This window comes from Arctopsyche grandis, chromosome 6 (genome assembly GCF_051622035.1).
Source record: "Arctopsyche grandis isolate Sample6627 chromosome 6, ASM5162203v2, whole genome shotgun sequence".
NCBI lineage: Eukaryota > Metazoa > Arthropoda > Insecta > Trichoptera > Hydropsychidae > Arctopsyche > Arctopsyche grandis.
In genome coordinates, this window is record NC_135360.1 from 18,621,376 (window position 1) to 18,645,878 (window position 24,503).

Genomic DNA, 24,503 nt, shown 5'->3' on the forward strand with positions numbered 1-24,503 from the left:
TATTTATATATATATATATATATATATAAATTCATAATTATAAAAATATAATATTTGGCCTTTTAATTTAATTTTTAATAAGATCGTGTCCCCCTAGTCGATAACGTTTAATCAATTCAAAAACAAGCAAACTTCAGGAATGCATCTCCATTTGAAATTCGGTCAACTTTTCAATTTCATTCGGCGTTGTTAAATAAAATCAAATTCAAGAATGTATGATTATGGAATTAGATCTCTCTTTTTTTCTTCTCTGTTCATCACATAAATAATAATATAATAGCAAAGTCACTTTAAATGCAGTGCTTACAACAAGAATCAGTTATCTCGTACAGTGTAGATTCATATGATGAATTTCATGATCCCCAAACCCCACTACGATCGGCTCCGGTAGAGTAAAACAATGGTTACACGACAATTGGTGCAAGTCCAAAAGGTTCAACGACAAAATGTCCACGGAAATAATGTTCAAGCGACAAAATGTTCAAAAATCCTAAATGTTCCTATTTTAATGGAAAAAGTAACTTTTTATTGTATTATATGTTATATATCTATCGATGTATATGGTACTTTTTATCGTATAGATTTTGTCAGTGCACTAATTTTCGGGTACATTTTGTCGTTGAACCTTTGGGACTTGCACCAATTGTCGCGTCCCCAAAACAATAGCCACACTGCAAATTCAGGACAACCATTGGATAGCAAACTTTACTAACGCTGTCCCATATTTCACATCATAATAAAGCAAACCGTCTCATGACCTGCAATCATCGCTTATCTAATTCAACACCCAGATAAGGTTTTAACAGAATTATATTAACCGGCACGCGAGTTTATCATTAACATGTCGGATGCAAAATGATTCTCGATAGAAGAATCGGCCAATCTAGTAATAGTCTATGTTAACCAATTACTTATAACAGTCCACCTAAACCTCAAGCAAGAATAAAAGCTGACGTGTCTTTGCCAATACTGCAATTCTATTTACTATGCTATATCCTGTTTACACCGACGAACACATCACCAACATAACAAATTGTATCTATCGTACTTTTCAGAACATAAAAAGTCTCCGGATTATATAAGTCGATGTAAACAGTCAATATTTCACTGGGTAATCGTATCCGACTTATTCAGTATATGGTTCAAGTCGACCAGCCATCTAGAACAGGAGTCTCCAAACTGTGAGCATTTAGTCTATGACTGTATTTTTCTTATAATATTTGACAGACCACTCGCATCACTCCAGGTCGGGAGATTCGTGATCTAAAGTTCGATACAAGAAAAAATTTTATAACGTGAGGCAAAAGTCGCTTTGTGATTTGAATATGCTTTTCAGATTCAATTAAAAAACAACGCTTCAAGTTTTATATTAATTTTTAGATAAACAGTTCATCAACATCGTACTGTTCACAATATGAAAATATAGAGTACTCGTTTAGTAACGAGGCTCATGCTTTTCGCTTAAAAGTCAATTATTACGCTTTGCTGCGATGAGCCTCACTACTAAACAAGTACCGAATAAAGAATTAATACATATCAGAAATCACTTCTGTGGAACTGATTTATGATTCACATGGTATTTTGAGATTGACTGCTTCTCTGGTAAATTGTACAGTTAAACTTGTAGGTTTGATTTTGAATTGAATGAACAAGAATTGACAGCACAAATCAAAGAGCGATTTTTACTCCCACTCGTACGCATATTATATGTTATGTGTACAACGTTCTAGAAAGAATTTTAATTTTGTTTAATTATTTTACAACATTTACATTTTGGCGGTGGACAGTCACACAAATTGCACATATGCAAGGTCTACTTTTACAACTATATATGTAAGTATATATAATAAAATGTTTGAGAAACGTTTACAATGTTACAAACGAAATGAGCCATTTACATTTGAAAAAAGAAAGTGTGAACGACGGGCGGGGACGACCGCAGCCGAGCGCCGAGTCTCCCAGTCCGTAAGGCATTAACGCTAACGTTCCATCGGGCGGGGGAGATGAGGAGAGGACGAGCGGGATGAGGGAGAGTTGGAGGAGGAGGAGTAGGAGGAGGCGATGTGCGTTTTAGAGCAGCGAGCAGATGGGCTTCTTCTTCTGCTTCTGCTTTTTCTCCGGTGACTTTTTGTTGATCTGGCGGACGAGGTCGTAGAAGGTGTCGTTGACGTTGACTTTCGCCTTGGCCGAGGTCTCCATGAAGGCGCAGTTGAAGTCTCTCGCGTGGGCGGCGCCCTGCTCCTTGCCGACGACGCGCTCCGCCTCCAGGTCGCACTTGTTGCCCACCAGCACCATGGGCACGTCGTCCGTGTCCTTGACGCGCAGGATCTGCTCGCGCAAGTCGTGCAGGTCGTTGAACGTGGACTGGGCCGTGATCGAGTACACCAGCACGAACCCCTGCCCGTTCTTCATGTAGAGGTCGCGCATCGCCGTGAACTGCTCCGTGCCGGCCGTGTCCAGGATCTCCAGCATGCACTGCTGCCCGTCCACTTCCACCTGCTTCCGGTACGAGTCCTCGATCGTGGGGTCGTACTTCTCCACGAAGATGCCCTGCACGAACTGGACCGTGAGCGCCGACTTGCCCACGCCCCCGGACCCCAGCACCACGATCTTGTACTCGCGCATCGCAAACGCGGACGCAGACGCAGTTGCGGACCCTCACTTCCACTTCCACCACCACCACCGCTACGCCACACTCGCCAGCCAGCCACGCGACCAGCTCTCCACTTCCAGCTCCACTCCCAGTTCAGCTCCGGCTCCCGCTCTCTGCACTCCTCGCTCCTCGCACTCTCCGATCTCCGCTCTCCGTCCGGTTGGGCCGCGCCCCGCCCCGCGACTCCCGCCGCACACACCCGGCCCGCCGCACACACTCAGCGCGCCACAACTCCTGCCGACCATACACGATGCGCCTGTTTCGCCCCCTCCCAAGGCTCTCTCGCGCCTCTCGATATGCTCAAGTGTCTTCCATTCTTAACTCGGACAGAATTTTTAGCGAACGGTGTGTCGCCTTCGATATTTTTATTATTCGATCGCTCAATTCAAAGTTCGAATTGTCGACGGACGCACGGCAGCCAATCGCCCATTGCGATTGCATGACGCATCGGTGTTACCAGGCCGATCGGGGCGTTGGGGTGGTGATACCATTTATCAAATGTCAAAATCATTGCAATTGAAATTACAACTAAATTTAGATGTACAAATTATTTTCCAGTTACAGATTTTTTCGAGCAAAACGTCTTTATGGAAAGTAATGAATTGATTTAATGGTGACTTTGATGAAATTATGCAACGTTGAAACGGTAAACGGACTACTAGTCATATGTGAACCAGTCACAGGACAACCGGTCGCTCTAGATCTGTCACACGTGATCACCCGTCACCATAGAAGTAGAATGCATAGAATCGCTCTCAGCCTCCAAAAATGTTGCTACAAAAACTCTGCGCGGCAGAGTTTGTTCATTGTTTGTTAAACTTCGTCTCTCTTCGATGGCTCGCTTTTAGACGATACTTTTGTTAACAATGACCATTCTATGCATTCTACTTCTATGCCCGTCACCCTAAAACTGGTGACGAGAGAACTGGTCACACCCGAAAATTAGTCACGAAAAAACTGGTCACACCCAAAAATTCTACCAATTTTTAATTTTTGGGTGTGACCAGTTTTTTTGTGACTAATTTTCGGGTGTGACCAGTTTTAGTATGACGGGTGATCACATTTGACCAATCTAGAGCAATCGGTTGTCCTGTGACCGGTTCACATTTGACTAGTATTCATCGAACCGTTGAAACAAGGTGAAAATTTAAACAAAAAAAAAATTCTTAATACTTCCATTACTAAAAACTGGTAAACGGGTTACTTGTCAAATGTGAATCGCCAACAAGGAAACCGCTCGCGCGGATCTCCCATCACACGAAAATTGGTCGCACAGGAAAATTGCTCGCAAATCCTTTTTTTAGCGAGATTTTTATTATTATCGAATAGACATTAAAGAAATATTATATTAATAGAAGTGGCTTTAGGCGTCATATTTTTGCCAAGTGACGATTGTCCACAGACAATCCTAAATAATTTTAGCATCAGTCGTATTTGATGCTTGGTGCTCGACGTACATATGTTCGATGAAAACTTCTCTGTTTATTTATATTACTCGCATGATGGGCAAGCATCGGTAAAAATTGCACAATGCATTCAAAAACACAATAAACATGGGATACATTTTTATAAGGAAATTGATCCAATTGTATTCCGTGCGTTGTAGCGTATTTATAGAGACGCACCGCGTAATATTGACAACAATTATTAAGTCGTAAGGGCCCTTCTATTATTATTACATTTCTCTGCTAGACATATAAACTTCGCACGTTGACATGGACATACGAGTTCTTTCCGTCATTGAAATTATATGTCTACTCGATAATAATAAAAATCTCGTAAAAAAAAGTATTTGCGACCAATTTTCGTGCGACGGGAGATCCACGCAAGCGGTTATCCTGTTAGTGATTCACATTAGACAAGTAATCACCGAACCCTAAAAACTAACATAAATAATTCATTTTCTTTAATGCTCTTATAAAATTCTACACAGAACTGGTTAAAATTATTCTTATCGATTAGCAAACATTTAGCAAGTTTTAACATTCAATATTGCGTTTTATCACTCGACCACATATTGTTCATCGAAGAAAAAAGTGCTTTGGCAGATGCATATGTTTCTGGTAAACAAAGACAATATTTGACTAATTTGCTAGCATTTTTGTAGAATACACCATTTTCGCTGAAGACTTTGTATATTTAAATTCAACTATTAGATAAAAAAAGTATACTGGTTTTATTTAACGACTTACCAAGGCAGATACTCAAAAAACTAGTACTGTACTGGTAAAAACAGTACAAATGGTCACTTTACACAAGATTAAAATTAATAAAAATCTTGTAAAAAAACAAGGACTTTGGAGTCAGAGTAAGAGTAGGAGTCGTGCAGTCGGAGTCGTAAAAATCAATCGACTCCGACTCCGTTTTTTTATTATTTTCTTCATTACAGTGTGAGTCAACTACATAGTCTCCAATTATATTGAAGTAAATCCACTAATAAATTAAAATTTAATAATTTCTTTATAAAAACCATGAATTTAAATTACATCATAAATAAAATCGTTGAATTGCACGTATTTTTATGGGTTTATTTTCTTGTGTTTATATGTGCTTTTTACAAGCCTTATATCAGGTTGCTTTTACTATCGCGAATCGTCATACATCTTCATGATTATTATTGATAAACTGGACTAACGTCGCATTCATAACGCGAATTGTGTGACCGTATGTAATTTTATAGCAAAAAGATTCAGTTTGAGAGAGAGGTTTAAACCACAAAATTCCTCTCCTCTGACTTCACCCATAATATATGCCAACAGAAAAATGTCAATAAATATATAATTGTTTTAATTAATATGTATATTACAATGGATGTGTGGTAACACTAAGAAAAATAACTGTACATGATCGGTGATATAATTTCTACAATTATTAAAAATATTATATGATATATTTATAAATAATAATAAAAAAACTATGTCCTTACTATAAATATAAATTAAAATATTGAAAATATATTCTTCATAAACAACTCATGTAGACATAAATTTGTATAAAAACTAATTTTCATATTATAAACTTATATCACCACATACAGAGATAGACATTTATCGATTACATATGTATGTATGTATGTATTTACCTTGTAATGCTTTACATTACAATAAGTGGAGATTTTAAAATACTATGACACATTTTTACAAAGGTTTAGCACAAGTCATTTAATAAAAAAGCCCGAAAACATCAAAGTACACAAAAACAAAACAAAAAAGCGTTATTAATAGAATCTGTGCGGTAGAGATTAGTATTATACTTTTTTTTTCATTTAGGCCAAAAGTACACATCAGATACATGCATGTATTTAATTTTACAATTGTTCTTCTCAATATTGCTAATCGAATTAACTCTAATCAAATCAAGTACATATTCATAATTCAAAATATTAGGACAAAATAACTTTGGCCAATTAATATAATGAGAATAAACTATTTTTGTAACCGATACATATTAAGCATGCATGATTTTCGACACTAATTCATAATTCTTACCATTACTTAAAATATAATTAATGAAATCGGATATTTACATTCAGAGCATATATTTTAGTAGTGTAAAAATAAATACATAAAACTATGGTTGTTTTCAGGTCGACTGTTAGACTGATACATAAATCAAAATAAAAAGACATTTTTTAAAATTGAAAACATCACAGCAGTCATTCAAAAGAGGCAGCAAAATTGACTGATTAGAGCAGTCATTTTAAAAGATAGCTCAACGATTCAAAGATTTAGCTGCAAGAAAATATCAATTACTAAGATAGAACTATAACAATAATACATTAAATAATATCTATAAAATCACAATTGGCAGTATGTTGAATGTACAAGTATATTCAAATGGCATTTACTTTGCTAAATATAATAATATCTTGTATCATACATGTATGTGCAAGTTTCATATTAAGAGTAATACAATTTAATATTTTATAAGGTGGTAGAAAGAGTATAAAAAAATATTATCTCAATCCAAAATGGGTATAATCAGATTTTTAATACAAAAGCAAAGTGAAAGCCATTCTACTATACACTCGACTGCGATTTAAAAACAGAAATTGTTATATTATCCAAATAAATTGGATTTAAATCAAAATAAGAATGTTAGAAGTGAATATTACGTAACGCAAAATTTGGTCAATGTGGGTACTACTACATATGTTGGGGTTAACGATCTTAAAAAATAAGAAAAAAAAAACAGAAATTTGAAATCCTTAATTTATAAATAAAACTCATCCAAAGAAAAAATGTTGAAAAATCTGTAGATTAATTTGTTGGATAGCAAAAGTGACTATTTAATTTAATCGAATTTAAATTTGGTGGTCTAAAATGGTTTTATTCATATAGTACCTTTATTGTGTAAATAACTTTAATACTGTTTATTTGACACAATTTTTTTTTTTGCTCTTATAACGATATAATCTTTTATGGAATAGTTGACTTAAAAAAGTGTAATATTCATTATATTACAATAGGAAACTTACATGATAATTCCACATGCCCATTCACACTGGTATATAGATTAGCATTATTCTAATACAAATAAAACAATAAGTTGGCAATAATTCAATTTGAATTATCGAAATCTAGTCAGTTACATTCAGATTCTTAAAAATGTGTGTTAATAAAGGATTTATTTGTATAAATATAATTACATATTGCAATCTAAACTATAAAAATAACAAATAACAAAAATTACCTTATAAAAATTAATAACATTAGGCATGCTACTGAAACATCAATTGCAGATTTATTTAACTTTCTAACAAAACAAATACATACATACAATTTGCTATGTTTTTAATTTGTCAAATTTAATTTAAAAAAATATATAATACATAGTGTTAATGATTAAGTCTATATTTATTAATATAAATCAAAATTATAAAAATACATAAACACCAATAATATGAAATGCAGCATACATAAAAATTAAATGCATACATACGATCATCAATTGTAACGAGAGCCTCGATTTTCTAACCCAGATGAACGTGGATAATGGAAGTTCACGAAAACGTGATACGAACATAAGTACAATTATACGACAACGAATTATGCGTGAGGGTAGCTGTTGAATAATGAGTATCGAATAAAACAAGGTTGGATAATCGAGGTAGTGTATGTAAAGCGTATAAATTAACACATGCAACTAAACAAAAAATTAATATTGAATCTCATATGTAATATTGTCCAACACGTTTACATTTACAACAATCAACATCTAAAAGTTTTAAAACCTTTGGCCTTTTACTTTGCTGGCCCCTATAATCATTAACATTCAAAACACGACACATAACAGTCATGAACGGTTCGGTTATTATCACGCACACGTCACTAAAATCTCGATTACGGAACATCTGGCTCCCAAAAATTCCATCCATCGCGAGTTACCCATGCGAACTATCATACTAATGAGAACTCGACTGCCAGATATTCTGTATTCGCGAGTTTCTTGGCAAAGATTGTTAGTGCGCAATCACAATGTGCGAAATAATCCGTTTACCATCATAAATACACTAAAAATGAAAAAGAAATGCTTCACATACAATATCGGTTAAACAATAAAACAATTTAAAGACTCTTATGTATACATTTAAACTAAATTTGTAAGTCATCGCTATACACTTGATTCAATCCTAAATACATTTGATTCAGCCTTGCATTCCTATATGATTCTAAATATTTTTTCAGTCTTGGATCGGACAAACATATTTACTATAACAATTTAAATAGTAACTAGTCTGCAATAAATCAAAAATTATTGCAGATTATTGATGAGTATTGAAAATAAAAAATATATATATAAATATATATATATATATATATATAAAATTAGATTAATAAATATGCAATGAACGGGTATTATACATACATACATATATCAACTCTCAACAACAGACCAGCTTTCAAATGCATGAAACTAACGGTATATTTCAAATATGCACATTCACATATTAAAATAACCATAAATGTATACAAAACTTTCAATATTCTATTATAGAATAAAAGCAAAAAGAAAAATTAAAGAATATGTTTATCAAAACTGTGTTAAATTACACCCTAAGTGGATAGCCAAACTGTTAAAACATGTAATTTTGAAATCAATATTAGTATTGGAATTCAATATAAACAAGCTTATTTGACATGTAATTTGGAATTTAATATTTGATTATTATTTTTTTAATTCCTATATACTAGAATCAAGTATGCATTAATGAAGTGAGAAATTAGAATTTATGAAAATTAATTTAATTCAATTTTTTCCTTTCTGTGAAACTCTCATAACGCCTTTTCTCATTACATGAGTTGTGACTAAAGTCTGCCAGATCATCAAATGTGTAGGCGGTGCACATCCTGCTCCCACACACTCATCTTTTTATGCACAAAACTTCAGTCACGGAGTTAGCCCTGCGCCAAGATGGGCCATTAAAATGGCGTCAAATACCCAAACATAATCTTTCTACTTTCCATGATTTAGAATGACGAGTGCAATTATTAAAAATATTGAATTTATTAATAATTTACTTTGTAAATTTGATACATTATGCGAAATGTGTATTTTTTTCATCAGGTCCGATTAAATCAGAGATGAATATCTAAGATATGATTTTTATCTGCTACACTATGTGCACCCTGTAATTTAATTATTAATAAACGATTACTTTTGCTTCGAAAATCTTTACATTTATTTACCACATTACGACTACTCTCACATGAAACATCCATTATCTTTTTTGACATCAATCTACGTTTTACTGAATTTGCTATGTGTTACATATTAAATGATGCACAATTTTTCCGTTAAGTTTATATCTAAATAAATAGTTTATTTTAACAAATCTATACGAGGATGAAAAAATAAAGTTTATAGGTATGTATTATAAAATAATGCTATGTATTCAATAGTTTTGTCTTTTATAAGTCAATAAAGAATGTATACTTAGATTATGAGGGTAAATATTCAAATGCCATTTAAAATAAAAATATATTTAAAACGTCTCCATCATCAATCAATGCGATTGCACGATATTATTAATTCGTCAGAATTAAAGCAGATAAAAAATTACATATGCAAAGAAATGTGGTGTTCATCACAATTCATATATGAAGAAATTATAAATACATAATTGATTTAATAATATATATGCTTGACTTTAAAATAATCTTAAGAGTTTAGCAATTTTTCAGGAACAGTGGTTTTATAAACAACTAAATATGACAATCACATGTTAAATGGCAAAACTGGGTTGGCATTATCATAAACATTTTGTTACCACATTCAGGGCCATATTAGGTAATATCATTCCATAAATAATTGATTTCAAAAATTACATAATAAAAATTAGTAAATAGTCCATTTCACAGAGTAAAGTCTAATCTATGAATGCTGAAATAATATAATTTTCAAGTACAAGTTGTACCTGACTTGAGGTATAATGTATGTAGAAGTGATGAATTGCTGTAACACCACTTCTTTATATTATATACATATGTATAAATATAAAAACTTTTTTTTTATATTTATAAATTTATTTAAAATCAATTTTTTTTAATATTTACAAAAAAATTTATAGCATTTGTGGACTTGTACATTCCCAATCAAATGGACCATACACGCGTATTTTAATATTGAATATTATGGAGAATACATAGTAGACAAATATATTTTATTCTTTGATGATAATAAAATTTTTATTAGTAAATTTTCTTTAAACATTCATTTAATAATCTAATTAATTTTCCTTTCTAAAACTGGCCCTGATAACATTTATGAAAAATATGAGAACATAACATGTATTAATATGTATCAATATATACATGCGTATTAATATTATTTAAGAAAAAACATCTTAGTTACATCATTAACACTGATAATTAATAATAAAAATTCGTTATTCACATCAATAATCGATCACTTTCAGCGTCACGTCAATTGACATTGTAGGACAATTTGACAACTATAGATTACGTATTCGATCAAAGTTGTGATAATGTTGTAAAGTTTTTTTAATCACTACGATTAGAATGTGGTGGGAGAGGATGTGCATTTTCAATAAGCAAGGGTGCACGTGATGATGGCGTATGACGTGGTAAACGAGTGAGCGCTCCTATTCTTTCCATAACACAAGAAGCCGATAGTCGAGCTTCAGCATCATGATCCCAACACTCTTCCATTGTGTCGCAAAAAACATATAAAGCCTAAAAGATTATTTTCAACATGATTATATACATATAAGTACGTAAGAATTATTAATAAAAAAAATTGCACATACATTATGTTCACGCCACGCTTCTGGAATATTAGGTCGTAGTTTTCGATTTACTACGGCATCTTGCATTTCCTCCAGTGATGGATGTGCTCCAATCTCTTCTTCAAGAGGAAGCATATATTCACTGGTCGTCCCCCAAGCTGTACACCTACAAATTTTTTTTTATAAAAATTAATTAATCATAATTGTAATTACATGTATTTGTTAAGGTCATTGTGATTAACTGGTTATTATTATTAATAACGGATTAATCAGATTACGGAGGGAGTAAGTTAGGTTAAGTTAAGGTTTGGTTAAACATTAACAATACTTATTATTAATCAGTTACTATTGTTAATAATAACTGGATTTATCTCTTTGACCTTAGCATATACTTATATTCCACATATATGAACACAATAACCAGCAGTTTCTTTTTTTCAAAATTGCATATACTTTTATTTTCTTGTTTGTATCTTAATTAGTTACTAATAACAATGAAAAAAGGCAAATATTATAACGATAACTGAGTTTATCAAACAATTACAAAATTTAAATATGTAAGATTAATACATACATGAAGTAATTTGCTTATGTTAACCCATTTGAACCCACACGGTCAGTTATGAACTTACACGATGTATGCCAGCGCGGTCGTTCACGGCATTTTACAATTTTGCGTCGTAAAATAAAGGGATCACTCAGGCCGGCCGTAAAACTTTTCGTTACGCTTGGTTAGATGTTGGTGATGAATTTTAAGAAAGTCACACGAAATTAAATCAGTTCCTTTTGGAGTTTTGAGGGAATAACATCGAGCGCTTTTTGACTTGCAGATATGTCGAAGAGAAAACATACGTAAGTTTTTTATTTTTACATTTTTTTTATTTATCTTTATGTTTCTAATACAGTAGGACTTATTGTATAATATGCATAAGAGAAATTGCGTTTATATATCTCATATTCCTGAAAAAAAAAAAAAAAAAAAATCAAAGTCGACGGAGTCGTATATGACTCCTTGGGATAATGACACATATTTTTTTCCAGAGAATGCAATTTTACTACTGTAGAGATACGGGAAGAAATTTATAATTGGGACGAGTCTCAACTTCCGGATTCCATATACATACATATTACCACCCCTGGAAACTGATATTCGGTTAAAGAAAAAAGTAGGGTGGAAATCAATCAACCATTTAGTATAAATATGTATAATAAATATATGGGTGGGGTTGATCAAATGTATAACCATATTTCTAACTATAACATAAGTATTAGAGGGAAAAAATGGTACATGCCTATTCTGTTTTGGAACATCGATGTAGCTGTGAATAACGCTTGGATTCTTAGCAAAAGTTTTGGTTGTAAACTTGATAAATTAGGATTTATCAGACAGGTAACAGAGACGTTGTGCAAGTGTTATGATCAAAAACGAAAACAATTGGTCCCATTCAGACCCGGCAAAGTAAATCAAAATCAAAAGGAAGTTGGAAGACATTTGATATTGGTCAAACAGAAAAGGAGAAATTGTGGACACTGTAAAAATAAAACGTTTTCCGCTTGTGATAACTGTGAAATTCCATTGCATGACAAATGTTTTGTACCGTATCATAATAATTAATTATTTTGTCTTCATGTATTTTGTTTTTACGACTTTTGAAACCAAAATCTCGTGTATGACATTTCTTCTTTTAAAAGGGTGCAACCTTTTTTTTGTTGACGATGTGTATATATCACAATATATGTACCTACGTGTGTTATGTTATGCGATTTGAAAATATCATTTTATCGAAGAGATGCGTGTTTGTTATTTTTAAAATTAATTTTATAAATTTGTTAACAATAAAATTACAAATAACCAGTGAGAAAGTATTATAACTGATTATGTGACTCCATTGTGATTTTTGTTTTATTTTAAAAAACATGTTTCATTAGCCCCAAAGGTCGTTCACGACACCACCTTGAAAAAAATTAAAAATGTTGAAAAATCAAATAATTATCCATCCCTATCCTATAAAAAATATTTCCCATGAAAAAACTCAAAGATTTTGGAAAATAAACGAAAAAATAGTCCTGGGCACATGGGACATGTGTTTTCACGCGAGCTCTGGGTTCAAATGGGTTAACGCAAAAGTATTTCTTTTTGTGTTATGGCTACAATTTAAGCTATATTCATACTATCCAGCACTGCAAGGCACAACAGTGCACGTAATATATATATTATATATATATATATATATATATATATATATATATATATATATATATATATATATATATATATATATATATATATATATATATTATATCGTTAGTATGCGTGCACTCGCTACTATGATGTCACGTTGTGCGTGAATATTTCCACAGTAGCCAAAGAAAACCGGCTTTGCTTGATACATTACAGTGACATGTTCTGCTGTATAATATGAATAGATTTTGTCAGTTACGGTTCCTGGAAAAATGCACTGAATAGTAGCGCAGTTTCGAGAAGTCCTAATTTTCAAAGGCGCTCAAAAAGAACTTACGCAATAGAATTCCACAAAAAAAGGTTAGCACCCTTGCATAACATACAAATACCCCTTGACACTTTTTTGTGGAATTCTATTGCGTTATTCTCTTTGAGCATCTTTGCAAGTTTGGATGCTCGAGAGTGTAACTATCTCGATGCATTTTTCCGGTCCCCGTCGGCTACGTTTACACCACTTACACATTGCGGAACATATTTATTTATTTATTTATTCATAAATTTGCCATAGTGACTTTACAGATCAACTCCAAGTCGACACTATGGTTATATAAAAAGTAAATTAATTATTATTATATTATAATAATATTATATATTAATTAAAAGACAAATATGGATAAAACAAATATAAAAATACAAATGACCATATAGAATATATATAAGCCAGCAGCGTGGCTCGGTCGTTAAGCTTCTGCTTAACACTGAGAGGCGCCGAGTTCGATCCCTTGAGTTGACCTCGATTGAAAAGAATTTTTCTGAGTATATCTGTAATGCTGCTGGTCAGACCAGGATTTGTGACTCCTGGTTGATCGTTTCCTATCAGAGTTTGCCAATTTTCTCTGATTTCATTGTTGAAACGATTCCCGATTAAAAATTGGCTAAAAATCCTTCCTACCCACTATGTCACCACTATTTGAGTATGATTAATGTAAATATTACAATAAAAATGTATGTAAAATTCATAGATGTCTCGTTAATTGTCGAGTTTAAGTCAGTGTCTCGTAATTTAGCGACTTATTTAATAAAAAATGCTGTATTGTTTGTAATTTGGCCAGGAAGGCGCATTGGGGTTTACCTGTAATGCCTTCCTGGTATGAAATAAATAAAAAATAAAAAAAATAAAAAAATATATATATATACCAAAGAATTATTTTCGTACTACTGTTAACGTGCAGTAGCTGGGCTGTCCTATGCTAGTATGAATAGACATTACAAATCAAAGACCACTAACACAATTTGATTCATATTGTTGAGATAATAAAGTTAGCATAATACATAGGATGGTCATTCAGTTTTAATATCAAAAGCGATTCACAGTAAGCCAGAATGTATGTAAAGCTACATACATACATATATAAAATAAATACCTTGAAGCTATTTCCCAAAGTACAAGTCCACAAGCATACATGTCGATTCTGAGAAAAGCATCGCGTGTAAAATTTATGGCACCTTCTAATACTTCTGGAGCCATATATCTTCGAGTTCCAACCTAGATTAAACCAGAATTAATTTAAGGAGACCAATTACAATAAACAATACAGAAAAAGTAAAAAAAAATTCTAAATTTCATACCTGTCCATGCGTATCACCACACGGTTTACCCGGTTGGAATATTAGAGCTAATCCAAAATCAGCGATACAAGCAGACATGTCACTCTTTAGTAACACATTCTTACTTTTGAAGTCACGGTGGGCAACTGCTGGTTTGCGAGCACCACCTTGCGAAGCGGGAACTTCGTCATGCAAATGAGTAAGACCTCTGGCCATTGTGTAAGCAACTTGCCAAGCCTCCTCCCAAGTGATTGTATTCGCTTTCAAATAGTCACAGAGGGAACCCTGAAAATTATTATGATTACAAGTTGCTTTTCACATACTTCCATGTTTTCAAATTTTAAACTAAAAGGTAAATTTACCTTCTCGTGGTATGCAGTGATGAGCCAATATTCCGCTTGGAGATTATCCCCCCTTTTTTCCACGCCAATAAACTGCAGGATATCTGTATGATTCATCCTCGGCAACTTGAATATTTCCTGTTCTGACAGCCAAGACTGCTTGTCTTGCACAGGGAAAATCTTCACGGCAACTTCGTTCTGGTTTAAATGCGCTCGCCACACTGCGCCAAACCTGCCCCGAGCTCGAACCTCCCTTAACACTATGGGAAGATGCCTACCATCGTCAAGACCTTCCGGTGACGGTGGACATGATAGAGACGGTTCAACAGTAGGGAGTTCGTTGAAGAAATTCGTATTTTTACGCCGGTACACAAAGAAAACTGCGAAACCGACTAGAAGCACGGCGAACACGCTCATTGGAATAATTAATTTAATATACGATGAGCTTTCACTTTCGACCGGTTGAGTTCTCACATTGACGTCGGGCACCTCTGTGGGCAAGGGGCTCCAAGAGTAGTTCTTATTGCACATATCACCCTCACAACAACAGAACATCAAGTCATTTTTAGGACGCAACGATTCATCCACACATCGTGGTTTGTCATAGCATTGTTTGCTATCCATGAAGCATCCCTTGAGTTTGATTGTAGTCACTGCCGTAGTGTTGTCTGTATGCCACAACACAAAACAATGATTCCGTTTCTCGGACTCGTGAGGTTTGCACTCTTCACGAGTGGAGCAATTGCTCGAATTCTGAGCACAACTTGTATCATTGAAAAATTCACAATAATGAGTCTCCAAACTACCCGGAACGGGTGTGGGAGGAACATCCATGGTTTGTGCAATGGCAGCGAACGATATGGAAGTTTCTGAAACCAAATAAATTTAAATATTAAAACCTGAAGGATTTGTATTAGGAAGGATAATGTATTACTGTCAAATATTTTCGAAACATTCATCGATATTTATCGACATAAATTTGGCACAATTTTAATCAATGATCTTTTTAACCCTTTTAGTGCTAACGTTTTTTCTGTTGAAAGCCCACCATGCTGAAAATCCAAACAAAGCCTAAATCACTACCGCTGAGGATTTCGAGTTTTGTAAAGGTGTGTGAGACTCTCTAATATATCTTGCAACAATATAAAATAAACAAAATAAATCTATTAATGAATGTATTTTTCCAAACCAGTTCCATCTTCTTCATCATTGTTAAAATGCAATGTTCAAGATCTAAAATACTCGGCAGTTAAATATTTCCATCGGTAATTCTGCTATGGTTATAAATTCAGAAATCCCGGTGTAAACGAGTCTTTATAAAATGAATGACATGGATTATACGACCCATGTTCAATTCATTTTTTGAATGCTACCTGGAAAGGCTTATCGGGTAGTATTCTTGTTTACTTAGTACATGCTCAAGACACAGTGCCTATCAGCAGTTTTCAGGCCCATGGACTTGTTGTCAAAACTCCGATCAGCGTTGGTCAGCATCCAAAGGGTTAAGCAATTAACCCATTTGAACCCACGCGGTCAGTTATGAACTTACACGATGTATGCCAGCGCGGTCATTCACGGCATTTTACAATTTTGCGTCGTAAAATAAAGGGATCGCTCAGGTCGGCCGTAAAACCTTTCGTTACGCTTGGTTAGATGTTGGTGATGAATTTTAAGAAAGTCACACGAAATTAAATCAGTTCCTTTTGGAGTTTTGAGGGAATAACATCGAGCGCTTTTCGACTTGCAGATATGTCGAAGAGAAAACATACGAAAGTTTTTTATTGTTACATATTTTTTATTTATCTTTATGTTTCTAATACAGTAGGACTTATTGTATAATATGCATAAGAGAAATTGCGTTTACATATCTCATATTCCTGAAAAAAAAAAAATCAAAGTCGATGGAGTCGTATATGACTCCTTGGGATAATGACACATATTTTTTTCCAGAGAATGCAATTTTAATACTGCAGAGATACGGGAAGAAATTGATAATTGGGACGAGTCTCAACTTCCGGATTCCATAAACATACATATTACCACCCCTGGAAACTGATATTCGGTTAAAGAAAAAAGTAGGGTGGAAATCAATCAACCATTTAGTATAAATATGTATAATAAATATATGGGTGGGGTTGATCAAATGGATAACCATATTTCTAACTATAACATAAGTATTAGAGGGAAAAAATGGTACATGCCTATTCTGTTTTGGAACATCGATGTAGCTGTGAATAACGCTTGGATTCTTAGCAAAAGTTTTGGTTGTAAACTTGATAAATTAGGATTTTCCAGACAGGTAACAGAGATGTTGTGCAAGTGTTATGGTCAAAAACGAAAACGATTGGTCCCATTCAGACCCGGCAAAGTTAATCAAAATCAAAAGGAAGTTGGAAGACATTTGATATTGGTCAAACAGAAAAGGAGAAATTGTGGACACTGTAAAAATAAAACGTTTTCCGCTTGTGATAACTGTGAAATTCCATTGCATGACAAATGTTTTGTACCGTATCATAATAATTAATTATTTTGTCTTCATGTATTTTGTTTTTACGACTTTTGAAACCAAAATCTCGTTTATGACATTTCTTCTTTTAAAAGGGTGCACCTTTTTATTTGTTGACGATGCGTATATGTCACAATATATGTACCTACGTGTGTTATGTTATGCGATTTGAAAATATCATTTTATCGAAGAGATGCGTGTTTGTTATTTTTAAAATTAATTTTATAAATTTCTTAACAATAAAATTACAAATAACCAGTGAGAAAGTATTATAACTGATTATGTCACTCCATTGTGATTTTTGTATTATTTTAAAAAACATGTTTCATTATCCCCAAAGGTCGTTCACGACACCACCTTGAAAAAAATTAAAAATGTTGAAAAATCAATTAATTATCCATCCCTATCCTATAAAAAATATTTCCCATGAAATAACTCAAATATTTTGGAAAATAAACGAAAAAATAGTCCTGGGCACATGGGACATGTGTTTTCACGCGAGCTCTGGGTTCAAATGGGTTAAAGACATGCAAACATAGAGGAATCAAATTACAATTTTTATTTGTAAAATGTGAAAGTGATTTCATAAAATGTATTGACAGTAAATTTATTTGGCTTTTGTTACCCAATATTACCAAATTGTATAAGTTTACATCAATATTGTACAAAAATATTTATGAAATTAAGCATTTCAAGATTACTCATGTGGGTTAGGGTTGATAGGTAAAAGAAGTTCTATTTAGATGTTTTCTATATTTTCAAGCTCAATTTGATAAAACTATGAAAAGAAAAGAAAAAAAGCATATCCACTATCCCAAATGGTAACGAATTTAATAACATCAAATGTAAAATATTGATCCATTGATGATAAAAATATTGATTACATTTGTCGGTGGTTATATTCATCTTTAGCCCATATGAATACGCAAAGCCTTTTAAAAATATAATTTATAAATATAGTATTATTATTTATGGTGTCAGTGCTTTGAATACTCATATCATTTATGTATTAAAATACACATTTTTTCTGGATTGAACCAGTTGATAATATCTCTACTATTATACATCAACTGGAAACATTAGCGTCAGAACTTGAACCTTTTCCACTCATACATTGACAGATAACGATTTGAATTTGAAATAAAGCATTCAAATATAACGACGTTCATTTGTCTTTGGTGGAAACATTCATTTGTTTTTGTTTACTCGAACACATCAAAGAGATAATGGAACACATCTTTTAATTTGTCTGGATAGAGGTGTAGTCCTAAAAGAATAGTAATCCATCAACATTGTTGACACCTGATGAAATAACTGTAAAGCTTGTTCCTATCCATTTTATGGACTTAAATCATCGGACATGGGAACCTTAAGACGAGTGAATAAAAATGCGCGAAAAGTAGCGGGGTGGGGAGGGGGGGTTGCGGTGGAGGGGCTGTGGTGGAGGTGTGAGGTGAAACGTCATACCGATGAATAGGAATAGGAAGCAGGCGGCAGCGCGCACTGACAGCCGAGACGAAGACATGGCGACTTCGGCTCGGAGCTCGGAAACAACAGTTGACGGGGTGCAATCGCTAGCTGGGGCTGACGGGGGCTAGCGCTAGCGGGGGCGCTCGCAGCGGCGCCGCATGTCGGGGGCGCGGGGCCGGGGGCGGAGGCGGGGGGCGGCGGCCGAGAGGGGCGCACGCCGCTTCCGAGAGACGCGACACGCTCAGCGTTGCCAACCGAAGCCACACTGATTTGCGACCATTGCCGTCACAACAAAACACATCGCAATCGCACGCAATTCACGTTTCGCCACCAAAACAATAATTCTACATATTAGGACTACGTTACTAATTTGGTACTGTGCGGAAAATAATCAAAGTTTCTGAATGATCCACCTAAATATTGATAGCAAAGTCTCAACACAGCATACTCAATAAGAAGTTGATCGTATTCAATTAGTAATCTATAGTTATCTATTACTCATTAAATTATAATATTTAAAGTATAACATCATAAATTAAATGTATCTTCATAATTCTGCGCTTCAAAGTACAGTCTAGTTAATACAATAGCTTAGGCCTTCTAACTATTTTACTAACAAAGCTAATTCATACATACCCATTTAATAAATAGCAAAGTGAAACTAAGAATATCCTTGTAAAAAGTATAATAATTTAGCGACTCGACGAAATTATTTCCTTCTCGTTTAAAAGCAGAGGGATTAATTTAAAGTATTCAAAAAATATATTTTAATTTGATTAATCATATTTTTTACAAAATTATTATTAAAGGAATTACAGGTATACTTAACTACCTCCTTTGTACCTCCTGCCCGCACAGTCCTTTTTCGAATGGCTCCTATTCCAAGAGCTATCCGACTTCTTAATGAAATCGTTGCTGCCGAGACTGAATGTGATATTTTCCACCTTAGTGAGCGTAAATTGTCGGAAATTACTCTAACCCATTTATCTGGTAGTCTGCGCTCATCATTGTTTTCATGATTGATTGTGATTTATGAGTGAAATTTTGATTAACTCTCTTCCATTTGGGCCTTACAGGGATGTTTTGTATTTGTAGTTGTTTCTTACATATTTATTGAAACTGGCTGTAGGTGCAAGGCATTCCTTATGCTATATTTTATTTGATATTTTTACTTTATCTGTTATTATAAATGCTATTTTTTATGTATGTATGGATGTATTTATGTTTATGTTTAATTGTTATTTTGTTTTTTTTCTTTTTTGTGTTATATTTTTTGACCATTGTGGCGCTTTAGGAATTCCTGTTATGCCACAATGGTCTGTTTAAAATAAATAAATAAATAAATTAAATTATACTAACAACGAAACAATTATTCTTATCAATACCAACAACATAAGCAAAATAAGAATAAAACGCGTATATAATATGTATGTATGTAGGTATATATATATATGTATATTGAATACTTGTATAATAATTTAACGTTAATATAATTTTTATCCAATGGTGAATTTAATTTAATTACTTATTTACCAAAATCTTAAGAAAACTCTTTAAAACATTACAACCTGTAATCTCTCTTACTTAAGATCTGTATATATCATTGGCGTGCGCTGAAATTCTCTCTTTTTGTCGTACAGCCTTACTTATGTAATGTGCACAAACAGGATACAAGAGGAACAGCCTGTTCCTCTTGTATCCTGTTAGTGCACATTAAGTAAGGCTGTACGACAAAAAGAGAGAGAATTTCAGCGCACGCCACTGGTATATACATATGTTTATGTACATACATATAGTTCGGTGATTATTGGTCACAAAGCGCTCGCCAAAAAGTCACTAAAATCTCTATAACGGAACACCTGGCAGCCGAAAAGTCCATCATACTAACGAGAACTCAGGTGCTAAATTTTCTGTATTCACGATTTTCATGACAAAAATGTCTTTTAGGCGATCGCAATGTGACTAATAATCCAATTACCCATACATACATATGTATGTCCAGTAACAAACTTATGTCTCAAATAATATTCAACATTATTTTCAAGTTCAAAATTGAATTTTTTAACTATAAATTGATATATCGAAAATCGTTATATTTTAAATATAAATTATCTTGCACTAATATACGTTTCGTGTTTGCTTTTTATACTACGCCTTTGAAGACAATAAAATCTTGGTAAAAATAATTAGCAAACTGTTTTCATCTTTATAACTCCTACCTATCTATTATGTACAAACATATAATATACTACAGGTTTTACCCGGCTTCGCTCGGTATTTGTAATATAAACAGCTTAAACATGGCAAAACAATCTAATAGTAAACATTTATTTGTTTTTTTATTAAATTTATTTGAATCGAAAAAAAATAATATTCGATGATATTGATGTCGTCGTCATAGAAACTTTGATTTTTTTTTCGATGCTCCCAGCAAACCTTTAAACCTTACATACATACAAAGTCTCTTTCAAAATGATATATTAGATACTAACCAGTGGCGGCTCGTATATATGGGCCGCGGGGCTACAGCCTCCCAGTTTGGTACAAATGTATGCTATTTTTGCCGTCCATATGGGCTGCAGGGCTGCAGCCTCCCAGTATATTACATATGTATGCTATTTTTTTTTCTGCATTTGATCACCGGTATGGTCAACAAGCTACTACAGCCCAATTAATCTCTGCAGCCCCCCTATGAATTCTTACGAGCCGCCACTGATACTAACTCTTGGATTTTAACTGAAACAAAGCGATTATGATATTCACAACTTGATCCAGCATTAATAAAGGCGAAGCAATGATACGAAATGATACCGCGACCAGCGCTGACGTCTTTCACAAAGAGGCGACACATAACATCTCAGTTCGTCTGGCTCCAATCTGATACATAACTATCGCGAATGAATATATACAATATACCTACCTACATAAGTATGTTTACGCGAGTGTGTGTGGTGATTCGGCTTTGTCGAGTTCTGAAAACGAATCGGGAGAGCAGACTGGCTCCTCGTCGGGGCGGCGGCTTCCTGGCGGGCCGCAGAGTCGCCAGGCGGCCGCCCTGAGGGGCGCCATCCCTCACCATCTCTCATCCCAATCCTCCCACCCTCTGTATCATCACCTCACGACCCGCATAGGATTAACGGACTTTCACGTTGCAAATGACAATTTCGATCTTGGCTCCGACCTCACCGGTCTTTGCTGTTAAGCTCAATTACTATTACATAGTAGTCTCACGCTGTGTCCCAGTTGACGAAACCTATCCATACATTTACTTCTATGTACATCTATTACTAATTCAAATTGGTTTAGTTTATTTAACGCTTAAATATATGTATGTTAAATAGTAAATCAATCCGACATTCGCACCCTCTCAACTAAAATAGCCGCCGTGGCTAACTACATATTGTTGAAGTACATGAATACATACATAGGTGTTACGTTCTTTGCTACTTTTATTTTAAGAGAAAAAAAAACGGAAACATGATCAGGTAATTACATAGATATATAGTATGTACCGGTCTCCGTCACGAGCCCGAATGTGAAACGCCCTAAAACGCAAATATCGGAAGGCAAAGATCGAAAATCGAAAGATCTTAAGTCGAAAGATAAAAAAAGGGTGCATGGTAAACGGTACATACTCACTTAATTTGCGCGAGCAGGATACAACAGGAACAAGAGGAACAGGCTTTTCCTCCCGTATTAATGTGCGCGCACATCTTGCCTTAAAATTCCCCAAACCGAATTCGGATGTACTTGCATTTGCAGAATGTATACGTTTGGGAGGTCGCACGTGTATGCATATCCAAATATGGGATTAACCGTTATCGATTACTGTCAAACGAGGATAAATACAAGGATAAAATATCACCGAAAGCACTCCTGGGGGTGATATTTGGGACTGTGAACCATGTCTATGGGCTAGGGGTGCTGCATTTTTTTCGCATGTTTAAAACTGTCTATAAAAATCACTCAATGTGTTTTCGTCCTTAGTCACGTGTACGCGAGCAGGATAAAAGGGGAGTCAGCAAGACGTCACCTGGTCCTCTTGTATCCTGTTCGTGCACACGTAAGTAAAGCTGTGGGACAAAAACAGGGAGAATTTCATGACACGCCACTGGTATGTATGTAAGTGTATTTATATCATCATTTACAACAGTTTGCGATCCACTGCTGGATGAGGGCCTCTCTAACACGCTTCCATTAATTTATATTCTGAGCAACTCATCTTATCCATCTTACTTGTGACCTTCCTTGCATTCTTTTGGGTATCAGTCAAGCACTTCTCTTATTTACTTTTCGTCAATTCTTCTAGCCACATATCACATACATATGTAGTGGATACATGAATCTCAGAAGATAGAAAATAGTTTTACTGGAACCTTTATATATTTTATTTTACATGGATATATACCAAGAAGGCCTAATAGGTAGACCCCAATGCGCCTTCCTAGACAATTACTTACAAACATTGCAGCATTTTTATTACATAAATCGCTGTATTTCGAGAGGCTGAAGAACACGAAATTAACAATTCATTAACTAATGAAGAGACTATGGGTTTTGACTTGCACAAAACTTTTTACATATTGTACATAAATCAAATTCAGATATTTGTGACATAGCGGGTATGATGGATTTTGCCAATTGCCAATGCCAGGAACCGTTTCAACAATGAAATCAGATAAATTGGCAAACTCTGATAAGAAACCATCGACTTGGAGTCACAAATATCCAAGTATAATTATATACGCCTGTCAATTTCAACTTAAAATCAATTTGTGCACGGCGCTCGAAAGAGTTTTATTCCTAGCACACCGGCGCGGCGCAGTGAGGTTTATATTGCTAGAAAACAAACTATGTATGTACGTAATTGTACAAGTTCGTGACAATTTACGACGATTTCAAGGAAGTGGCGAATCAAATGGCCGATTTCTGGAGACAACAACAACTCTTGATGAAGACGGAGCCGTTTCCCGTATTTGTTGATTAGGAAGGAGACGCAGTTTCGTGTTCGTTCGCTCGTTCGTCTAAAAAATAATAATAAATTATTATTAGTGGATTCTCGCGTGATTACTTTGGCGTATTAAAGATAGCAGGCGTCGTGCCAAAGCCTTTGGCGTCCGTTTTTATTCACGTCGGCGTCATCCACCTATAGCCGCATTAATAAACTACCCCTTCCAAAATTACTTGCAACCCTCTTCGAATCATTGAACAACTAAACCCCAATTTTATTAAAAATAATACAAAAAATCCTTCGGCTAATTCCGTTTATTCGGCTTTGCACCAACTACGGTCGAACAATGAGAGACTGACAGGTCGAAGGTTTCGCCTTTTAGGTCGTGAGGTGAGAAGAGCATTAGAGCGGTGGCGTTAGCGGGCCACAATGGATAATGTATGATGCTGCCTCATCAATATGTATCAGTTTGGCAGAGCACAATGAAATCATCGGCGTGTGTTATTGGCGATGGAGACGGCAGTGGTGCGGGGGTGTGGGTTTG

At 34.4% G+C, this 24,503-nt stretch overlaps 2 protein-coding genes across 2 annotated transcripts; both read right to left on the bottom strand.

Annotated features, from left to right (window-relative positions):
* Window positions 1-82: 82 nt before the first annotated feature.
* On the bottom strand, window positions 83-2,866 carry Rap1 (RAS oncogene family member Rap1). The gene has a single exon (XM_077432827.1). It carries the CDS (start codon window positions 2,623-2,625, stop codon window positions 2,071-2,073), a length of 555 nt encoding a protein of 184 aa, XP_077288953.1. The 5' UTR covers window positions 2,626-2,866; the 3' UTR covers window positions 83-2,070.
* A 7,306-nt stretch (window positions 2,867-10,172) lies between these two features.
* put (activin A receptor type 2 punt) lies at window positions 10,173-19,275 on the bottom strand. Its single transcript, XM_077432341.1, has 6 exons — window positions 19,006-19,275; window positions 15,054-15,901; window positions 14,713-14,976; window positions 14,508-14,629; window positions 10,923-11,067; window positions 10,173-10,848 (listed from the first exon to the last, which is right to left on the bottom strand). The coding sequence occupies exons 1-6, from the start codon at window positions 19,061-19,063 to the stop codon at window positions 10,657-10,659; spliced, it is 1,629 nt and encodes a 542-aa protein (XP_077288467.1). The 5' UTR covers window positions 19,064-19,275; the 3' UTR covers window positions 10,173-10,656.
* Window positions 19,276-24,503: the final 5,228 nt, after the last annotated feature.